General features: G+C 41.3%; 1 protein-coding gene across 2 annotated transcripts; it reads left to right on the top strand.

The window, feature by feature from the left end:
* Positions 1–206: 206 nt before the first annotated feature.
* On the top strand, positions 207–22,356 carry LOC123445203 (THO complex subunit 2-like). Of its 2 annotated transcripts, XM_045122160.1 has the most exons (34): positions 207–491; positions 575–700; positions 2,308–2,349; positions 2,490–2,549; positions 2,665–2,727; positions 2,965–3,045; positions 4,042–4,116; positions 4,206–4,253; positions 4,350–4,418; positions 4,526–4,659; positions 5,321–5,396; positions 7,225–7,415; positions 7,588–7,668; positions 7,939–8,140; positions 8,468–8,656; positions 8,733–8,813; positions 8,907–9,026; positions 10,053–10,112; positions 10,253–10,380; positions 11,172–11,268; positions 11,346–11,474; positions 11,557–11,660; positions 12,034–12,211; positions 12,318–12,469; positions 13,258–13,864; positions 13,967–14,071; positions 17,259–17,414; positions 17,483–17,563; positions 17,668–17,743; positions 17,828–18,090; positions 18,540–18,773; positions 18,885–19,607; positions 20,049–20,338; positions 21,655–22,356. In XM_045122160.1, exons 1-34 carry the CDS (start codon positions 348–350, stop codon positions 21,722–21,724), a joined length of 5,235 nt encoding a protein of 1,744 aa, XP_044978095.1. In that variant the 5' UTR covers positions 207–347; the 3' UTR covers positions 21,725–22,356. The 2 variants fall into 2 exon arrangements, with proteins under 2 accessions (XP_044978095.1, XP_044978094.1); XM_045122159.1 differs by having other exon boundaries at positions 18,540–19,607.
* The last annotated feature ends 2 nt before the right edge of the window (positions 22,357–22,358 follow it).

Below are 22,358 nucleotides of genomic sequence, written 5' to 3'. Positions count from 1 at the left end.
AACCTGTTTGGCAAAATAAGTCACTTTTTGCACTTTTTAACTTATAAGTTGGTGACTTATTTGGAACCAAACAGGGCCTTACTCCGTATGTTCGAAACCGAGCAGGCGAAAACCAAGGAAAACCGAACCCGAGCAGGCGAAAACCTAGGAAACCGACCGGTGATAAACCGGACAAAACCGAACGCCCAAACCACGCAGCGTATCACATTCGCACACCCTCCCCGTCCGCCTCCCTCGCCGTCTCTCATCCCCGTCTAGCACCGCCGCCACCGCCTCCTCCTTCCTCAGGCCTCGCCACCTCCCATGAAACCCTAGTTCCCTCCAAAACCAACACCGCGCCCGCTGCCATGTCGCCTCCGCTCCAGGCGCCGGACTTCAAGTACGTCACCGAGGAGTGTCTCCGCGAATGGAAGGGCCAGTCCGCCGCCGCCTTCCGCCTCCCCGATCCGGTCCCCATGCCGCGCTTCCTCTACGAGCTGTGCTGGGCGACGGTGAGCTCCCCGACACTCTGTGCTCGGCTCGCTGGACCTGTCCTTGCCGTCTTCTCGCTGATTGCGTGGGTTGGATTGCGCAGGTGCTCGGGGACCTGCCGCCGCACAAGTGCCGGGCGGCGCTGGATTCGGTGGTGTTCGTGGAGGAGGCTTGGCAGGAGGACTCCGACTCGGTACTCGCTGACATCGTCGCCCACCTAGGGCAGGATGTGAGTATTCTCCTCCCCTTTTTCTTTCGCTGCTGTGTGGTCCTCACTGCTTGGTCGGTTTCCAGTGGGCACTGGCTCGATGGAATGTGTCTGATTATTAGTCAATTCGCTATTGAGTGGTCGTAGGGAGTAACACAGTATGCAGTACTTAGCTGGATTGGCCAAAACAAATTTGACTGGGAGAATCAGCCAGTTTGTAGTCTATGTTACTTGTTGTGCCAGCTGAAGTGGCAGACCAGGTTTCAGTGATGAACAATTATCGCACTGGAAGTCATAGCGTGTGGTAGCTCTGGACAAGTTCTAAAGGCTATGTTTGGAAAAAGTATTCTGCTGAAACTGTAGCAGAAAAGAAGGTTTGAATTATGCTCTTACTGATCAACATAGAACTACCATCTTTGGGAATGACAGTAGCAAACCTTATAACGGCCGAGAGCACAAACCTATTCATTGTTATTCGAATTGTAGGGCAGGAGTGTTCAGATTTGCGTGCTTATGAACACGAATATCTCTCTGCAGTGAAGTGCAAGACAATCTTACAGATAAGCGAGGTGATTTATGTACAAAAGCTCATGATGTCCCTTTCCAGTTTCTGGTGAACCAATACAAAGGTCTACCCTGCATGGCTTTAGTTCTCCTGTTCAGTGAAACTGGTCTAAAATTGAACTATTCTGCATCTATACAACAAAACAGTTACCAAGAGCATTGTTGTCTAGGAGTTATCGAGTTGTCGAGTGTCACCTGATCACGGACGCAGGTGACAGGGAGTGTCACACAGAGATTTCTGGTTTGGCTAACGAATCTAGTGGGCCCGGCAGGTTTGGTGGCTTTGAGCTCAAGGACCGAGTGGGGTCCCCAACTCGGGCTAGGAAACAGTGATCCTCCACCTCCTGGCTTCTGTCATAGCTTCTGTTTCCCCATTTACTCGCTGCTGTGGTGAACTGGGTTTATGAGGTGAGGATGAGTGTAGCAGTAGAGGGAAAAGGGCAGTTTGTGTACTCTGCTGCTGTGGTTAGGCAAGACAGGCTATGTGGTGGCTGTAGTGAGGAAAGGGCTCTGGGGACTTAAATTAGGCCAGCAAGTGGCAGATGGCTCACAAATCAAGACATAAATGGTCCTTTTGGCTGTAGAAAAGTTGTAATAACCGTCTGGAACTCCCTTACCATTGGAATTGCACCCATGGGCATTCTCCATGTCATTTAAGTTATAAGTGCCAATTTGGCCAACATGTTGACATTGTCATCCTGAAGCCCGGTTGTTGCTGTGAGCCTGCGAATTTCGCTGGGATGCCATGACAGCCTTTACCTATAGATGCCGCTACGATGTTATTGTTGTTTTCCCAACAACCAGGGTCAATAGAAATGTAAAAACGAAAATATCTTGACACCTTTGTGTCTTGCTTACTCATTATCATAGGACTTCAATCAATAACCTTTTATTTCCCACCTATCAGTGTGGTTCTGCTTTTGATCCAGGGTCGATGCCTAAGTCCAAGGTGCATTTACTTGAATCGTGTAACTTAGATTTACCAGTCCGTTGCTTGTGCTGCCATTTTGTCATAATCATTGAATGCTGCGTTATTTGTCGATCTGACCTGAAGTTATGCACAGATTACAATTTCTGGTGAACATCGCAACTGTCTTGTGAAAATGGTAAAATATCTTTTTGACACTTCAACACCTGTTCATAATTTTAGTATGCAAATAGGTTATCTATCTTCTTGGCCCCTACTTTTTTCTGGTGGGGGATTTAGGCCTCACTTATTTCCTTTAAATACTACTCCTGGCTGCAGACTAAGTCATTTGTGGAGTCTTCACTGATTGCGCCTAGGCTTCTTCAAGAGCGATGTGAAGTGAGTATTCGTTGTTCGTCATACTAGGGCATCACATCTTTGTTGAAACCACCTTTTATGATTCAAGGCAGCTGACATCATGTCATCTCTGTTTCCTGTATGTGCACATTTAAAGGAAGAATTCCTATGGGAGGTTGAACAGAGTAAGTCAAAGGGCCAGGATTTAAAAGCCAAGGAGGTATGTGTCACATACTAATACCATGCACATTGTTAGGACTTAGGATATCATGTAGTGATCATTGATTCCTGATATTTGTGTGTGCTCACATGAATTACAATATACCATGTCACATTGGCGCATATATCTTTTAAACATGGTTTCTGTGCAACAACATTCTCCTTATTTTGCACATCTTATTTTTTACCTGTTTATTGCATCATTTTTTTAACGGCTGCTTGTAATAATTGGCAACAGGTCAGAGTCAACACACGGCTTCTTTATCAGCAAACTAAATTCAACTTGCTAAGAGAGGAAAGTGAGGGCTACGCCAAGTTAGTATGTATATCTGCCTGTGAAACTTCCATCCTTTGTTCTTGTTATATGGTTGTACATTGGTTCATCCATATTTTTAAGAAAATTTTAAGTAATCATTGTTAGTCCCTCCTATCCAAAATAAGTGTCACAGCTTTGAACTAAAGTTGAACTAATAACCTCACTTCAAAGCTGTGACACTTATTTTGGATCGGAGGAAGTATTTCTTTGTGCTATATGGATTGAGTAGCATAACATATCTTTATGTGCTTCTACTTTCGGTATTGATGCTTTGTTGAGTGGTACTGCCCTAAATTACTGCAAACTTATTTGATCCTTATTACTAACGGGATACCTATAGTGCAAGGGGAGTCTATAAAACAGTCAACTAATTATTGATCCTAAAATAACAGAATTGGACACTTGTACTGTAAAATAGTGGAAGCCAAATAACCTGTTTTTCTCAAAGTATTTATTTGAAAAGATGCTATAGAACACTTGTCTTGATTAGCATCTGCCCAGACACCACAAACCCATGTTGTTACCCGAACACACTATGAAGTTGTAGTCATTTGCTGGACACTTTTGCTGCCTGAAAACTCTAGAATAACTGAATAACCATGCTCGTTTGCCATTACACACTTTGGTGTCTAGTAGCAAATGGATATAACTTTATGATGTGTCTAAGTGTCTGGGCTGTGACACAATCAGGTAATGTCAATCAAGTTTAGTTTCCTACAGCCAATTTTGCCTTCCCCCTACCAAATCCAGAGAGCAAACTCAATAATCTAGATACTTCTAGAAACAATTGTAATTGTGGTTGCAGATGTATATATCCACACACGTGTTCAAACTTCTTATACTTCCAGTTTGAAATATATTTGAGAGTAAATTGCAATCGTGTGGGATCCTCAGCTAAGTTCCATTATCATCTTAGTTATCAAGTGATGCGTCTGAAATGGTGTACTGGAGCTTGCTGTATTTCTTTAACCTAGTTGCCTTTGTTTGTCTATGATTCAGGTAACCCTACTGTGTCAAGTCGGTTCAGATTTGGCTTGCCAAAATACTTCTTCAGCTACTATCAGCATTATAAAGGTTGGGTGTTGGAATTTTCTTTCTTACTCCTATGTTATGATTTGGCCATGTAAACAGTATTGTGTAATGACATAATGTTCTTGTGACAGTCATTAATTGGACATTTTGACCTGGACCCAAATCGTGTATTTGACATTGTGAGTTTTCGTTTTTTATCCTCGTATTACCATCTAATGTTGTAAAAGTATGTCATTGCTACAATGTAATTACATTTTTCCTTGTTTGCCTGCTAGGTGTTGGAATGTTTTGAACTCTATCCAGATAACAGTATCTTTTATCAGCTTATACCTCTTTTTCCAAAGGTATTATATTAGTTTTGAATAAGATACTTAGACTGCCTGTAAAGATTATTACCATACTTCACGTAGTACTTTCATTCAGCCCATCTTATGACTTCTGTTTGTTACAGTCCCATGCTGCTAAAATTTTGGGGTTCAAATTCCAATACTATCAACAATTGGATGTAAACATCCCTGTTCCATCTGGTATTTTCCGAATAGCAGCCCTGTTAGTCAAATCTGGTCTTATTGACCTTGATAACCTGTAAGTTTTCTAGTTGTCCTTGTGTTTCCCTTACACTTCTTGAACTCAAACTGTTATTTCGGACGTCCTCCTACAAAATATTTGTTCTAAAAAATTATCTGCAGTAAAAAAAACTTTTGTAAGGCTCACATACATGTTAAATTGGCACTTTTAACATCACATTCCTTTGGCGATGCCCACTTCAATTTCTGCTCTTATTTTGATGGTCATTTCTTGTAACTACATGATGACTTTTATAAGCAGTACTAGATTGTTAGGTCATTTTGCTCAGAAGGTACTGCAATACCGAGAAAAAGTAATCCTATTCGGTATGAATATTATTAATTACTACCTCTGTACTCTAAGATAAGACGTTTTTGCAGTTGCAAACAAGGACTTGCGACAAAGGTTATGGTTAGTTGGTTTGAGTGAAATACTCCCTCTGTACACTAATGTAAGAATTGAACTGGAAAAACGTCTTACATTAGTGTACAGAGGGAGTATTTCACTCAACCAACCAACCATAACCTTTGTCTCAAGTCCTTGTTTGCTTTTATTTTCAGAGTCGTTTATGTGTCAATATGATTTTTTTTTGTGCCGTATCAATTTGTGTAGGAATATCCTTTTCAACTACACCTCAGATGCTTCATAAATCATGACCTGTTTATGCCTTCTGTTTCAGCTATGCTCATTTACTTCCAAATGATGATGAGGCATTTGAGCATTTTGGCTCCTTTGTTTCAAGGAAAATTGACGAGGTTAGTATGTAGTTTTCCAGTTGAATTCATTCTGTTCTAAAAAAAGTTTTGCTGTATTTTGTATGGTTATAATGAGAATTATATGCATGTCGCTGCAATGCACCCAAATAATAAAAATCCCACCACAGATTTTCAATAACCTTGTATTGTATGCTTCGACTCTTAGATGTAACAGAAGACTACCATTTGAAAAAGGAAACAACACCGTGTAAAGTTCTTTTAAGCAATTACCATGATAATTCTTATTGGAACCACATCATGAGGAATAATAGTCAGTTGCCACACTTCGATATTTTTTCATGAATCCATAACTATCACGCTAATCATTCATGCAACTCCCAAACCCCTTGTTTGATGGCAAAACTAACACGTTAGTCATGACGTGATTATTTTGCCAGCGTGACTTTGCCAATGTGGACCGACTGAACTCTTCTTCCGCCCCTGAATCTATATCACCTGCTCCACCGCTGTGCCATCTTCTCATGAATTATCTGTCCTTTGCCGCAGTTAAGCTCACAACAAATTCCCTGACTTCACCGCTGGACTACTCCAGTGTCGTCCTTTGGTCGATGTCCTTGGCTTTGTACTTGGTGCCGGCCCTGAGCAGTGGGAATGCTGCCCTCGGCAGTGGCCAGTCTCAACAGGATGTCCACTGGCTGGATGCTCTGGTTCAGCATTGCTTCCATCTTTCTCCTAGTTGTTCTCCATCATGAGCATCCCCATGTATTTGAGTTACAGCACAGATTGAACTCAGTCACTGTCAGATGTAAGCGCCTAGTAATGGAGATTCAGATCTAATTTAACCACTGGATACATCCCTGCCCTATCCTGCTTGCCATCGATGCCAGCACCCTCGCTATCCTCGCGGCTGAACTTGAATAAGCCCCTCAGGCCCAGCCGCAGACGGTGATTAACGGAGACACGGCGGCCATGAAGCGGGTGGTGTCACCCTCTTGTTTGTTCCCATTGATCCCATCCTGAATCTCTGTAGCAGTACTGTGCAGTGATTGCAAGCTCCAGCGCATCACGCGTATCTCACCCAATGGCTCGGGGCTCGCTGCACTGTCATTTTCATTATCAGTGGCTGCCTTCAACATCTTATCTCTCTTGTTCAGGCTCTCCTCCATCTCTTTGTAAGTCATTGGGAATGATGCTCCCTCTCCCCACTTTACTCAGACAAACTATCACCACTATTGACTCCATCTCGAATTTTGCTTACTCAACATGGTAGTGCAGCTACGGTGTGGCTTTGGATAGTTGCGTCTCCTATCAGCTTGGTTGCAGCTAACGGTGGGTCATTCCTCCGCTCAAACTCCAACTTGGCCAGGAGGCATGCCCTTTTTTTCTGTGAAGGGTGGTCGATGGTTCCAGAACATGGCGGAGGCAGCTCTTGGCTACTGTTCACTGTGAATGCGCCACTACTCTCAACTGTTAGATTTAGGGGCCCACTGGTTAGGATTGATGCTCTGATCTGATTCAAAATTGGTATTACTATATAGTATTATATATATAGAAATTGGAACTAGAGTGGCAAAAATGTAATTCTTTTGATTGTCATCTTGTAGTTTAGGCTTTGAAGGAGTGTCATATTTACAGTTACCTATAACTATAAGAACCTCTCTGTCAACAGTAGAGACACACTAATACAGCCGCACCACTGGTTGTAGGATGGTATAACTGTGTTTTAAGTTACTGGAAATATTTTGAACTGTGCATGTAGATCTGGTCTTACACTTATGCTATGTCTGCATTAATCTTCAGTATACTTCAATAATTATTGACACAGAGGATTCAACTTGGAGTTTACTCATCTCTTTCTTGATCACAGGCTACTAAAATAGGCAAAATAAATCTTGCTGCTACTGGAAAGGATCTTATGGATGACGAGAAGCAAGAAATAATGATCGATTTATACACAGCATTGGAGATGGAAAATGATATAGTTGAGGAGCGAGCCCCTGAGATAGAAAAGAACCAGAAGCTGGGGCTTCTTCTTGGTTTCCTCTCAGTTCATGATTGGTATACCTTGCGTGCCATTGTTCTTGGATGTTTTATTATAATACTGTAAAGTTTCTTTTAATAACGATTCATTGTTATAGTCACCTGGTACAGTTTCACTCCTGCAGTAAACACATCCGTCTTCTTTGACATGTTATTATTTCACTGATGGACTTCTGCTTTTATTTGCCAGGGACCATGCACAGCTACTATTTGAACGCCTTGCACAGCTAAATCCTGTTGAGCACATTGAAATATGTGATGGTTTATTTAGGTTTGTCGACTTCCTCTGTATATTCTACATATTTTATCAGCAGATGTATGCTGTTATGATATTATCTGCACTAATAAGAAATACTCCCTCCGTTCCAAAATAACTGTCTCAACTTTGTACTAGCTCTAGTACAAAATTGTACTAAGCTTAAGACACTTATTTTGGGACGGAGGGAGTATGACGTATTATGGCGTGCCCGAGTATGTCTCATGTAATGCAATGGTTGAGTTTCCCGATTTATGTTGTTCAATTCTACTTCCATTTGTGCAGAATTATTGAGAAGACTATTTCTTCAGCCTACAGTGCATATTGTCAAACGCATCACAAAATCTCCCGTAACACCGACACACACATGATAGATGCATCATCTGTCTCTTTACCAAGTTATTTGGTTCATCCGCCGAAGGTGTTTTTCCAAATGCTTGCTGTTTGTGGACCATACCTTCATCGTGACACACAATTATTTCAGAAGGTACCATTAGATCTTTTAGTGTTGAATTCTTCTCTTATTTGATCTGCTTGATGTCCTGCTGCTCTACTGGATATGACTTGTTCTAGGGATGGGTGCACACAGCACCTGTTCCATATATACTTAGTGTGCTTGATACCAAAGTATACCTTTTTTCATATGGCAAGAAAAGTTTTACTATACTGCATTTGTTTCAAAGCATTTGGAAAGGTCCTATGACTATGGACACCTTTGCTTGCAATTATGCAGTTCCTCCTGGAGTATCTAGTTGCAAAAATTGTTGGATTTTGATTATTTAATGGCGAATGGTGCATTTGTTTTCATTGTCAGGTTTGCAGAGTGCTAAAGGCGTACCATGCCTCCTCGAAAGAATCAGCCCGAACAGCAGGTGTAATGTCTCCAGAATCTCATATTGAAGAAGCACTTGGGTCATGCTTGCTTCCTTCACTGCAACTTATACCTGCCAATCCTGCTGTTGATATGGAGATATGGGGAGTTCTTTCCCTTCTTCCTTATGAGGTTTGCCATGCTTCATGACTGTTGCTTGTTATATTGAACTAAACTTTTTAACCAATCCGGCACTGTTCATGTTTAGGTACGCTATCGTTTGTATGGTGAGTGGGAGAAGGACGCTGAACAAAACCCAGTTGTCCTTGCTGCAAGGCAAACAGCAAAGGTTGTCTGCTTATTCCATGCCTGGGTTTTCTTTCTTTCACCTATCATTTTAGCTTGAGCTTTAGATCACCAGCATGCTTAATTTTTCAATTAGCTGGATACCAGAAGGCTCCTAAAACGGCTGGCCAAGGAAAATCTGAAGCAGCTTGGCCGCATGGTGGCTAAACTTGCTCATGCAAATCCAATGACCGTACTTCGGACAATTGTCCAACAGGTATTTTGAACCAACTATGCGCATACAATTTATTCAAAGCAATACTAGATACTGCAGTCCTGTCTGAAACATGCAGCCCTGCTTCCATTTGGACTAGCAGCTGTGGTATTTGTGGCCTTCTGCAATTAAATTTTTTGGCAAGCTCTTTTTGCGAATAGCTTATTTCCCTTTGTTCTGTTTTAATTCTCTTATGTTGGAGATTACCAATCATTGTTACATCTGTTTTAATTCTCTTATGTTGGCTGTATTTGGCTCTTTTATCTTCTCTGGATCCAGTGGAATGTCTTTGTACCAACCTGGCAGTGTCCAAATCCGTTATACTCCCTCTGTCCGGAATTACTTGTCGCAAAAATGAATAAAATTGGATGTATCTAGAACTAAATACATCTAGATACATCTATCTCCATGACAAGTATTTCCAGACGGAGGGAGTATGTTTTTATCCTAGATGCTGAACTTACTGAGTGCTTGCTATTCTAGTTTACCCTGGCTACATCAGCTCTTTGTGCACTAGATCTGCCATTGGGTATGATCCATGGTGTCCTTATCAACTAAACTGGCAGCAGACCCTTGAATGTTGGTCTGCTGTTTCTACATCCTCTGATGTTATCCCTTCAAGGATCCAGTTGTGGTTAACAGACATAGAGGTTGAGAGTAGTCAAATTGGAACTAATCAATGTTAAGGGGAATGCTAATCTCATATTCTCATTACTGTTAAATTTGTTAATTAATCATAATGGTGCTGACAAAAAAAATTGGGGGACCAAAAGGTAGCAGAGCCTCCAAAGTCCTACTGCTCTATATATTAGTAATATAATGGAATGTGTACATGTGGAAGGAGGATGCTCCTTAGGGCTACACAGCACTTGATGAAACAACAGAGGGGGTCTGGGCAATGATTTCTGAATATATTGTTTATATTGGGTTAATTATGATAATTCGTTGATTCTGGAAATTCACCTTTATAATTGCAATCCTTTGACCTGTTTCAATTATTTACCCCTACAGTACATTCACAATTTTCAGGTCGAAGCATACAGGGACATGATAAATCCAGTTGTGGATGCTTTTAAATACTTGACTCAGGTATTAGCTGTGTATATGATGCATGTTTTATACAGATGCCCATACCCTTTTTAGAGCTGGTTGTAATTGTTTTGCTTGTGTCTTTGAATTATTTTTATAAGTTGAATTTACAGTGTTTTCTAAGTATGCTTCTTTTACAGCTGGAGTATGATATCTTGCAATATATTGTAATAGAACGGTTGGCCCAAGGTGGTCGTGAGAGAGTAAAAGATGACGGTCTTAATCTGTCAGACTGGCTTCAGTGCCTTGCATCATTCTGGGGACACCTGTATGTAGTTTTGACTCCTATCTGTTATTACATTATTTGCACAACACATGATGTGATGTACTGATTAATTTTTAGTTAAACCTGATGATCCAACGATATTTAGTGATTTATGTTCTTGCTTATTGGGCCCTTGTAAGTGCTTTTATCATATGGCTCAAACAATGATCTCCTGCCATTCAAAATTTGCATTGAACGGTTCATATTTTTTTCTATCGTAGTGGGTAGCAGCATACTAACTGAAATGAATACTTGCGTAGAATGCAGTTTTAATACATATCACATTCTTCTCTACTCGTATTCGTACGTGGTAAGCTAAGCATACTACACATTATGTCAAACATGCATGCCTATGATATTAGTATGCTAATGCAACATAAGGTAATTGATTTATAACCTAAATATTTAGAGGTTTACCTTTCGCTTTACAGCTAGGATCTTTGGCTGTTATCTTGTCTAGAATCTTGAGTTGCCCTCTCCCCATTTGTTTGCTCATTCTAGCATCGTGTCTGTAGAAGTTTTGTAGAACGAAGATATCGCCGATTTGCCAAGACTCCAAATTCTTGTTATTGTTTGTTTATCACGTTTGATCCTGAATTTTGATCGATGAATAATTACTGTGTCCAACTCTCAGAATAAGTCTTTAATCTTTATGCTTTTAAAAAAGCAAGCAATACATCTACTAGTGTTGTATATCTCTCTAATATCTGGGGTGCTTGTGTTTCCCTTCCAAGTATTGTTATTATCTTTATAATCTTTATATGCTCCTACTCTGAACCAAGAAATTTTAACAGATGCAAGAAGCATTTTTCCATGGAGCTAAAATGCCTTTTCCAATACATAGTTAATCAACTGAAGAAAGGATTGGGCACTGAGCTTGTTGTACTTGAGGTTTGTTGGCTATGTCGAAACTTTCTTGCTACCTTGGTTTTGTATGAATCTGAAGTTTAAAATTATGTAACATGCAGGAACTCATTCAGCAAATGGCAAATGTACAGTACACTGAGAACATGACTGATGAACAGGTTGATGGTATGGCAGGGAGCGAAACATTGCGGCTTCAATCTTCACTGTTTGGCTCAACACGGAACTATAAGGTTTTATGAGGAACCACCAAGCCTCTTTTCTTTATTTCCTGGTAAGTTCAAAAAACAGTTTTACCAAATCATTCTTTTGTAGGTCCTGAATAAGTCTACTAACAAGCTGCGGGATTCTCTGCTGCCAAAAGATGAACCTAAACTTGCAATTCCCCTACTACTGCTTATTGCCCAGCACAGATCCAAGTAAGATTTTGTCTGAACTGGCAAAATCCTCTCGCTCCCCCCCCCCCCCCCCCCCCCCGGTCCTAATTTTGGCCTGCTCCCTCTGCTTAGTGGACTTTAGTCTTACTGTAGTTATGTAATATGATATTTGTAATATAGATGGCACACTGACGGTTAGCATAGATGTATCCTAATGAATGAAATTCTTGACTATATTTCTGGAATTCTGCATTTATTTATTTACATAATATATGCCAAAGCAAATACTCAGAAGCATTAGCTAAAGCCTTATTATCTGCATTTTGGGGCTCATGTTTTATCTTAGAAGCCTGTGATATTCAGTTTTTTACATTTGCACGTCTATTAAAGTTGATAATGTTGGCATTATTCTCAGGATTATAATAAATGCAGATGCCACATATATCAAGATGGTCAGCGAGCAGTTTGATAGATGCCATGGAATACTACTTCAGTATGCCGAGTTTCTTTCAAGTGCTGTAACTCCATCAACATATGTTCAACTAGTACCTCCGTTGGAAGATCTGGTTTATAAATATCATATCGAGCCAGACGTAATACACTCATACCTTGCACACTATTTTTTTTAATGTGTGGGGGATTTCATTGTGTAATCATGCCTCAGTGAGTTAACATCTTAGCAATTTTACTTCATTCTAGGTTGCTTTTCTTATATACCGTCCTGTAATGAGACTTTTCAAAAGCGCTAGTAGTGGTGAAGCCTGTTGGCCTCTGGATGGCAATGAAGAAGGGGAGTCTGTATCATGTGATGATATGATCTTGCATGGTGATTCATCCCAGAAGTTAATCATGTAAGTCTTCTATGAACATCTGCCATAAGTCTCCCAATCAACTATTCAGTGGTATGGGTCATCACCGGCAACTCCTAGTTGAGCCTGGGCTCCTGGGCTCACCTACACCTGTCTAACGAAATCCACATTGCAAATTATCCTGGAAACATAAATCATGTGTAAATATGGCAACACACACTTGCAGATTTTCGTGCAAACATACGCGTTGTTCATTGCAAAAAAAGGGGGGTTACAAATAGTAGCTAGTTTAGCCCCCACCCTCATCTTTTTTGTGCAGACAACAAACAGACATATTTTTTCATATGACGTAGTCTGATTTCTTTTTGATTTTTATCAGAACTTCAAAACACACTTTTTGTTTTTTGTTCTTAAAAAATGGTACAAATGTTTCCGCGAGCTGGAAATCTGCCTTGGGATTATCACGTCTTGGTTATTCCACTTTTATCTTTTGATTCATGTTGAAATAAATTGAAAAGTAAATTGCAAAGGAAGGTGAGAGAAAATATGCACCGTCAGATCATCTGGTTACAACAATGAGAAATTTGATCCTCTCCTTGTTTGCCACTAGAAGATCAGCAAAGATCTTGTGTCCTTGGAAGCTGGTAGGGTAGCTAGCAACTAATACCTTTGATAATGGCTGCATTCAGAAATTTATAATTAAACTGTTTAAGCCTCGTTTAACTGTGGTTCAAAATTTCTGTTTCTAAATGATATTGGAACTTCATTGACATCTCCATGATATTTTAGGTTTGATTCATGTGCAATTGTCTGTATTCTTTTTTTAACAGGTGGTCAGATCTTCTTAACACAATCCGAACAATTTTGCCAACAAAAGCCTGGAACGGTCTTTCACCTGAATTATATGCTACTTTCTGGGGTTTAACACTCTATGATCTCCATTTCCCAAAAGATCGTTATGATGCAGAAATCAAGAAGTTGCATGACAATCTCAAGCAACTCGAAGATAACTCAGATAACTCTAGCATTGCAATATCACGACGTAAGAAGGACAAGGAGAGAGTCCAAGATTTAGTTGACAAATTGAACAACGAATCTGACAAGCATCAACAACATGTTGCATCAGTTCTCCAAAGGCTAGCCCGTGAAAAGGATAAATGGCTGAGTTCCAGTCCGGACGCACTGAAGATCAACATGGAATTTCTCCAGCATTGTATATATCCACGTTGCGTTTTTAGCATGCAGGATGCTGTGTATTGTGCTACATTTGTCCAGACGATTCATTCACTTGGGACTCCATTTTTTAACACGGTGAATCATATAGATGTTTTCATCTGCAAGACACTACAGCCAATGATCTGTTGTTGTACAGAATATGAAGCTGGCAGGCTTGGACGGTTTCTTAATGAGACACTGAAGATGGCCTACTATTGGAAGGTAGTTTCTTGATTCATGTGCTAGACACTTTTCATCACAACTTTCCTGATGGTTATTACATTGTTTTAATGCTTCTGAGTTTGCATATACAATTTTTTGCAGAGTGAGGAAGCAATATATGAGCGTGAATGTGGAAATAAGCCAGGATTTGCTTTATACTTCAGATTTCCAAACAGTCAGCGTGTACCTTATGCTCAGTTCGTTAAAGTATGCTTTACACACTCCTTGAAGTTATGTGTCGCATAATTAAGTTCTGTATGCTTATCATTTCCTTAAGTGCAGCTTAGACCTCAAATTTTAGAAATAGCGGTCAAAACATAGGTAGCCTGTGTTTTTTTTTTTTTTTTTTGCTTTGATCGCTATTTCTAAAATTTAGGACTAAGAGCATCTCCAGCCGTTCGGCCCCCCAAGGGCCTGAAATAGCGCCGCCTGGGGGTGTGCCGGCGCAAAAAAGGCGTTGGGGGGGGGGGGGGGGCTCGGGCTCCCAGACGCCCACCCAAGGGCGCCCCCCAGCCGCCACTTTCGGGCGCAAAATTGACCCATATTCGGCATACTTCGGCGCAAATTGAACAACAATAGTTTTTTTTATCACATGGTTCATCATAGAAATCAATACAAATCAAAAGGTAGTTTAGCAAGTCAATACAAAACAAAAAATAGTTTAACAAGTCAATACAAATAAAAAATCGAGCTAGGCGTTGCCCTTGAGCCTCCATAGATGCTCCACCAAATCGTGCTGCAGTTGTTGATGCACTTGTGGGTCTCGAATCTCCTGACGCATGATGAGGAAGGCAGTCCAGGTTGCCTGTAGCTGGTGGTTGCCGGTAGCTGGTGATCAACTTGGGCAAGAGGACCTTGCCTGTAATATGGTTCAGTGTCAAATATTGGCTCGTCCTGCTCGCTCTCAATGATCATGTTGTGCAAGACAACACAACAAGTCATGACTTCCCACATTTGATCATTCGACCAGGTCTGAGCGGGGTACCGGACAACAGCAAAACGAGATTGAAGCACACCAAATGCCCGCTCGACATCCTTCCTGCAAGCTTCTTGACGCTTGGCAAAATAGGAGTGCTTGCCTCCAGGTGCAGGATTTGAGATAGTCTTCACAAATGTGGACCATCTCGGATAGATGCCATCTGCTAGGTAGTATCCCTTGTTGTAGTGGTGCCCATTGACCTCGTAGTTAACTGGAGGAGCATGACCTTCAACAAGCTTCGCAAAGACATTCGAGCACTGCAGTACGTTGATGTCATTGTGAGTTCCTGGCATACCAAAGGAGTGCCATATCCAGAGATCATGTGTGGCCAATGCCTTAAGTACCACACTGCTGTTAGGAAAGCAACTTATCTGTATTGAAGGCCCAAGGGGCATATATATATTACACATGACTTGAGGTGCAAGGAAAGTAAACATAGACTAATAAGGACTCCTAGACTAATACTAATAGACTAATAAGGACTCCTAGACTAATACTAATACTTTCTAACAACTGCAACCTCCTTTGGCGCCTTTGTACATCCCTTGCCAAGCAAATGGACAGTTTTTCCATTTTCAATGCATGCAGTCGATACTTCCAAGCATCCCAGGAAATCCTCTTTCTGTATTCTGTGCTAGGATCCGAGCAGTGTCTTCAACATTGGGTGATCGCAGATATTGAGGTCCAAAAACTGCCACCACTGCCATGCAGAACTTGTAGAAACACTCAATGGTGGTGGACTCGGCTATGTGTCCACAATCTTTCAAAATATCACCGGGAGCTCCGTACGCAAGCATCCTCATAGTTGTCGTGCACTTCTGGAGCGAGGTGAATCCAAGTGTGCTGGTGCAATCCTTTTTGCACTTGAAGTAGCTGTCGAATTCCCTGATGGAATTCACACAATCCTGAGGAAGAGCTTCCGGCTCATACGATAACGGCGCCGGAATACTTTATCGCCGTGCAGAGGAGCGTCAGCGAAGTAGTCGGCGTAGAGCAAGCAATAGCCTTCTAGTCGATGCCTTTGCTTTGCCTTCAGTCGGCCCGACGCCGAGCCACCTCGCCGCGGCTTTGCATTGCTCGCGAACAGGCCAGCCAGACCGGCGAGGACCATGAGATGCTCTTCGTCCTGGACGTCGCCATCGGCTTCCTCCTCCCGTAGCGCCGCGAGCGCCTCCTTGTCATCGGAGTCCATCGGCCAGGCAAATCGCCGAACACCTGGCGGGCGTGGCGGGGCGCGCAGCTGCGTACGTGCCTGGTGCGCTGGGAAAGCTTGCCAAGAAGCAGGGGCGGGGGAGGGGGCGAAGCCGCGGCGAACCCTACACCCGTCGATTGGGAGATGGCCTTTGTAGCGGCAGCAGGCAGGTGTGCGGCGTCGGAATCGGCACGGTGGCGAAAAGGTGTGGCGCGCGAGGGGCGGATCCGGAGAAGAAAAAGTCTTTTTTTGCCTGACGGGGGGGCCGACGCGGCGTTTTTTCTTCCGCCGGCGTCCCCTGGCGCCCCCCAGCGCGCTGGGACCGCCGGGGCCAAATTCGGCCCTAACCGGCGAAAAACCAGCTCCTGGGGGTGCGACTGGACCGTTTTTTCCGTCGCCGGCGGAAAAAAATGGCCTGGGGAGGGCCTGTTGGGGGCGCGGCTGGAGATGCTCTAAGTCGACAATTCATAGGAGTTCCTAGGGGTGATCTGTAGTATGAAAGCACAATCTTGTGCACAAGTAAACTTCTTTTAGGCATGGAATCAGCACAGAAAATAAGTCTGTTATGTAGTTTATGTGTAATGTCACCTTCTAAAATTACTTCAAACATAAATCTTTTGCACTAGTATTGTTTGCCAACAGAGGCCCCATAGATGTGCATAAAAACAGTAAGTTCCGTTCTATCTCTGTTCAGAAGTTAATCATGTGAAGAATACTAATACACAAAACCATGTTTAGGTGCCAACTCTAACTCTTTAGTGTGAGCTGTTGGCACACCAGATTTTGATGGACTAGTTTAAGGGAATTACAGTTTTGCAAATGAACTAGTTTACAAATTCGCAAACTATGTTAAGAGGAACCCAGACTCATTCATCTAAATCTGGTGTCTCCAATGCCCCACACAACGGCACATTTTGTGTTGGCATGCTAGTTCCAAGTTATTGATACTTCACCTTAATTCCACAGAAAGAGGACATGAGGCATAAAATATTTGTACTCTGCTTGCTGAGAATGAGTTATTTTGCCACATTTTTGCGAAGGAAAGCTCATTCTTAGTAAGTAGGCCCCATTTGTTATTGTCATTTGCTGCTTTTTCGGTAGATTTTGTTCACGTCACCTGAATTAACAAAAAAGACATGTGAATTCTAGTATCCAAAAAATTATGTTGTCCTGCTATATTCTTCACATGTGTTTTTAACATCTATTTTCTGTGCTTTTGAAAGGTTCATTATAAGTGGAGTACAAGAATTACCAAGGTGCTTAATCAATGTATGGAATCAAAAGAATACATGGAAATCAGAAACGCACTTATTGTGCTCACAAAGATAACTAGTATTTTTCCTGTGATTCGAAAAAGCGGTATCAACATTGAGAAAAGGGTAAGTACATCAGTAGTCACCATTTGTGATATTGCTGTTGGGCTATTACTCACATATATGTCTACCAGGTTGCGAAGCTAAAGGCGGATGCGAGGGAAGATCTGAAAGTACTGGCCACTGGTGTAGCTGCTGCTCTGGCAGCTCGCAAGGTAAGTGTTACATCTTCACTGGTGCCTTTTTTCCTCCCTATCAGGAGACAACCACCTGTGTATGATTATGAGATGTATGTGTGGAATGCCCAATTATTATGCAGAGTTCATGGCTATCTGAAGAAGAGTTTGGTATGGGTCACCTTGATCCGAAGCCAGTGCCTGGCAAACCTATTCCTGGTAAATGAAAGATACAGAAGGCCTTATTTTTTGTTGGACCACTATGATTCGCTGGAGCATAACTGTTCCTTGGATTTCCTACAGGAAATCAGTCTGCAGATCCCTTAACGGCAAAAGATCGCAGCATTCGTGCAAAGTCTACAGAAGGTAGGCATGAAAGGTCAGAAAATGCAATGAGGCCTGATGCTCAACATAAGAAGAATGCCTCGACTGCAAATGGATCTGATAGTCAAATGCCATCTTCCTCTGCACGAAAAGTTTCAGGGCCTGCACGCGGTGCAGATGAACCTCTAAAACTTTTGTCTGATGAGGGAGTTAAAGTTTTGAAGCCGGATGCAGAATCTGAGGTACCTCTCAGTTTATCATGTGAAAAGTAACAATAGCTCGTTTTAATTTATCTTATTTCCTAAAAGGTTGCATATGGCAATAGTATGTGCACCTGTACATCTTTGTGCAAAAATTAGCATTTTTGGTTAAAAAATAACGTCTATCTTAATCTTTCATCCTTGTCTTTTTTTCTCCAGACGACAAATAAATGTACTTCACAAATATTTGCAAGTAGATAAGTGTATTTCCACGTGTAAATTTTTTGTTTTCTTTTTAAATTAACGCCTCTTTTTTTTCCTTCTTTCTTTCTTTCGACACAACGGATTCAGGTGTTTCTTGTTAGAACACAATCCAAGTCTTCAGTTTGTAGTCCTTAATTATTTCATGGTGCATAGCAGTGACCAGTGAACAATTTTGTGCTAGATAGTTTGCAACTTTGCATTGTTTCTAATAGTTTCTGTGACAACAGACAAGAGCACCACAAAAGCGTGATGCACACAATGCTGCAAAGGTTTCTAAGCATGATTTGATGAAGGAAGATGCAAAACCTGGGAAACCTGCCAGCAGGGTTCTTAATCAAGAAGCCTCTACTATTCCTGCTGGCAGAGAAGTATTGTCTCAGCCAGCTGATGGTGGGCTGGATACTAATCCCACTAGTTTGTTGGTTGGCACCAACGGTAATGTACATCCCGCGCCACAGAAGGTACCGGCATCCTCCCAAAGATCAACGGTGTTGGCTGCACATAGTGATGCAACAGCTAATTCCATCGGTGAAGGTGAATCAACTGACTTGGTTGATTCTACCGTGAAACAGCAAAAAAGATCTGTTCCCGTTGAACAACAAGAGAGGACAGGTAAACGAAGGAAAGGAGAAATTGAAGGGCGGAATGATGACTTAACAGAACATCATACGGACAAAGAGAAAAAGATGGACTTGCAATCAGTAGATAAATTCCACTCTGTGGATCATGAGAGAGGTAATAATGAGGAACAAAACCTAATTCGGACAGATAAATTAAAAGAAAGGGTCAATGAAAAATACGACAGAGATCATAGAGAGAAAACAGATCGGACTGATAGGCGCCGTGGAGAAGACGTGGTTGAGAGACCAACAGACAGATTATTGGAAAGGAGAGAACATTCTATTGAAAGGATGCAATACAGAGGGACGGACAGGGTTCCTGAAAAAGGAAGAGAAGACAGGACTAAGGAGAGAAGCAAAGTTAAGCATGCTGAACCCTCCATAGACCAGGCACATACTTCTGATGAACGGTTCCGAGGGCAAAGCTTGCCACCACCTCCACCTCTTCCAACTAGTTTTGTACCCCAATCAGTCGCTGCTAACCGAAGAGATGAAGATAGTGACCAAAGGGGTGGAAGCACCAGGCATACTCAGCGGTTGTCTCCCAGGCATGATGAGAAAGAAAGGTGGCACGTGGAGGAGAATGCTTCGCTGCCGCGGAATGATGGAAAGCACAGAAGAGAGGAAGATCTCCGGGATAGAAAGCGTGAAGATAGGGATGTTTCATCAAGCAAGGTAAATATGCCTTCACTCCCTAATACTCTTCTGTGATTTATGATCAATTTTTGCTCACTAGTTCAGTTATATCGATATATGTCTTCCCTCCCTAATACTCCCTCCGTCCGGAAATACTTGTCCTAGAAATGTACAAAATGGATGTATCTATAACTAAAATAAGTCTAGATACATCTATTTCTAGGACAAGTATTTCCGGACGGAGGGAGTACTCTTCTGTGATTTGTGATCATTTTTTGCTCACTAGTTCAGTTATATCAATATATGTCTTCACTCTCGAATACTCTCTCTGATTTTGATCATTTTTTGCTCACTAGTTCAGTTATATCGACAAAAGTCATGCGTGTCTTGTGCTCAGACTTGGCATGCAATACTCTTGGGATCTTGCATTATGTAACCGAACATTCTTGCTTGATCTCTAATGCTTTGTTATTTTTATAGGTAGATGACATGGATAGGGACAAGGGTAATACTGTGAAGGAAGATAGTGACCCTAATAGTGCATCCAAACGGCGAAAAAATAAGAAAGATCAGTCTGCTTTAGAAGCTGGGGAATATGCACCTTCTGCTCCACAGCCTCCGAGCCTTGGAGCTGGTAACTCGCAATTTGAAATACGAGAGAGAGAAAGAAAGGGTGCTATTTCACAGCATCGGCCATCACATGCTGATGACCTCCCTAGGATGCATGCCAAGGATTCAACAAGCAAGACAAGTCGTAGAGAGGCTGACCAGTAAGTTTGGAAATGATGATCTCATTGAACTAAGCATGCACACTTTCCTACAATTTATAACATTTTTCACTTTGCAATGTGGTCTACTTCAGCTGTCATCTGGAACACACAATCTCTTTTACAGCAACGATCAATATCTTGTGCAAATTGTAGCCCATTTTTTCCTTGACCTCTTTTAGCATGCACCTGACCCGCCTCTTTCTAAATTGAAGAAATATTTAGTCAAATAAAATAATGATCCCATTTTTTCCTTGACCTCTTTTAGCATGCACCTGACCCGCCTCTTTCTAAATTGAAGAAATATTTAGTCAAATAAAATAATGATTGTATTCCCAGGTTACTAGTCATTATGCAGGTAAAGAATGTTGAAAATTCACCATCTCACCTTCCTAAATTGTACTTCCTCCGTCCCAAAATTCTTGTCTTAGATTTGTTTAGAAATGAGTGTATCTAAATACTAAAATGTGACTAGATACATTCATATCTAGACAAATCTAAGACAATAATTTTGGGACGGAGGGAGTAGATAAGATGGTGTCATGCACTTAAGGCATGTTATGGCTGGCAACTGACCACTTAAGCTAGTGATATTGCATAAGCTGCTTGAAGATGGTTAAACAATTGAAAAGTATAAATACTCGTGTACAATAATGAATTATAGAGAAACACGCAACTAAAACTGTCGTTTTATTAGACTATACCAGTAGCTACATGACACATACATTTTGATGGAGTAATGTATTACCAAGAATGGATATTATCCAAATTATTTGTTTCCATTGGTTGAGAATTATGATATTTATCACCTATAGTCGTCATGGGTGACACTGTTAAATCCTAGGTACCAAAACCAAGATCAATGGATGGTGTATGCAAAATTGTCATCACTCTTTTTTTTCTTCCTCGCGTGTAAGAGTGACTTAAAAGAAGTGAGCACTGAAAGCTTACACATGTAAAATGCAATATACTCTTGCATCACTTTGTTGTCTTGAAGCATATTTTAACAGCATGAATTCTCATTTGCATTTAAAATTGTGTTTATCCTTGTATTGGGTTAATATGAGCTTTAGACTTTAATGAATTTCTGAGTTACATGTACAAAAGAGATTAATCGCATTGCTATGAGTAGGTTTAATGTCGAAATATGTAGCAGAGGTATGTTAGAAATAAATCTGCAGAAAGATGATTACTTTGATGATTTTCTTTCCGGTTGTGCACAAAAGTTATGTAATGAAGCATCTGCTTGAGCCGTGATTTTTGGTATAAACCTTTTTAAAATATAAGTCATGTTTCTCTAACAAATCTTTAAACTGCAGAACGCATGATAGAGAACGGGAAGAGGAAAAGCGGCCAAGAACTGAAGCAAGAAGAAAGCATCGGAAATAGGTTCTTGCAAGACTTTTGATCGCTGCCACATGACATGATTTCACCTCGAGGATGTGCGTGATCACCTGTGAACAAGAGTGCTTTCGTATAGCAAGAAGATCTATTTGGACATATTTTAACCATTCAGCCTGTATGTCTCAATCCTTCATCTGTATCCTCTTCGGCCGTACTTCATCGATGCTACAAAGTCGTTGTCCAGATGCACTGTTATGAAGAATGTCATTGTGCAAGGAGATGCACTGTTATGAAGAATGTCATTGTGCAAGGAACAGGCATCTGGGCCATATGGTCGGTCGATTATACAAGCTGTTATAAACATTTTAACGGAGGATGCCGAGGAACAAAGCTATGGGCCATACTAACCTAGACGAATATGCTGTAAACAAGGATGAGGAGATGTGTTCAACCTACAGTGGAAGAAAAGGATGAGGAGAAAGTTTTGTATCAAAGTACTTTATGGTATATTTTGGAAAGGTTTGATTGTCAATTTCATGTGCGCAACATATGTGCAATTGTTCAGCATTATTAGCTATAGCTATAGCTAGACAGGCCCCGGCTGCAAATATTTTGTGTGTGTTCAGCCAAAGACAAATGTAGGCGATATCTAGATATAATATATTCTTTCCACTAAATT

Source organism: Hordeum vulgare, chromosome 3H, assembly GCF_904849725.1.
Source record: "Hordeum vulgare subsp. vulgare chromosome 3H, MorexV3_pseudomolecules_assembly, whole genome shotgun sequence".
Classification (NCBI taxonomy): Eukaryota; Viridiplantae; Streptophyta; class Magnoliopsida; order Poales; family Poaceae; genus Hordeum; species Hordeum vulgare.
This window is presented reverse-complemented; position numbering and strand designations above follow the sequence as displayed.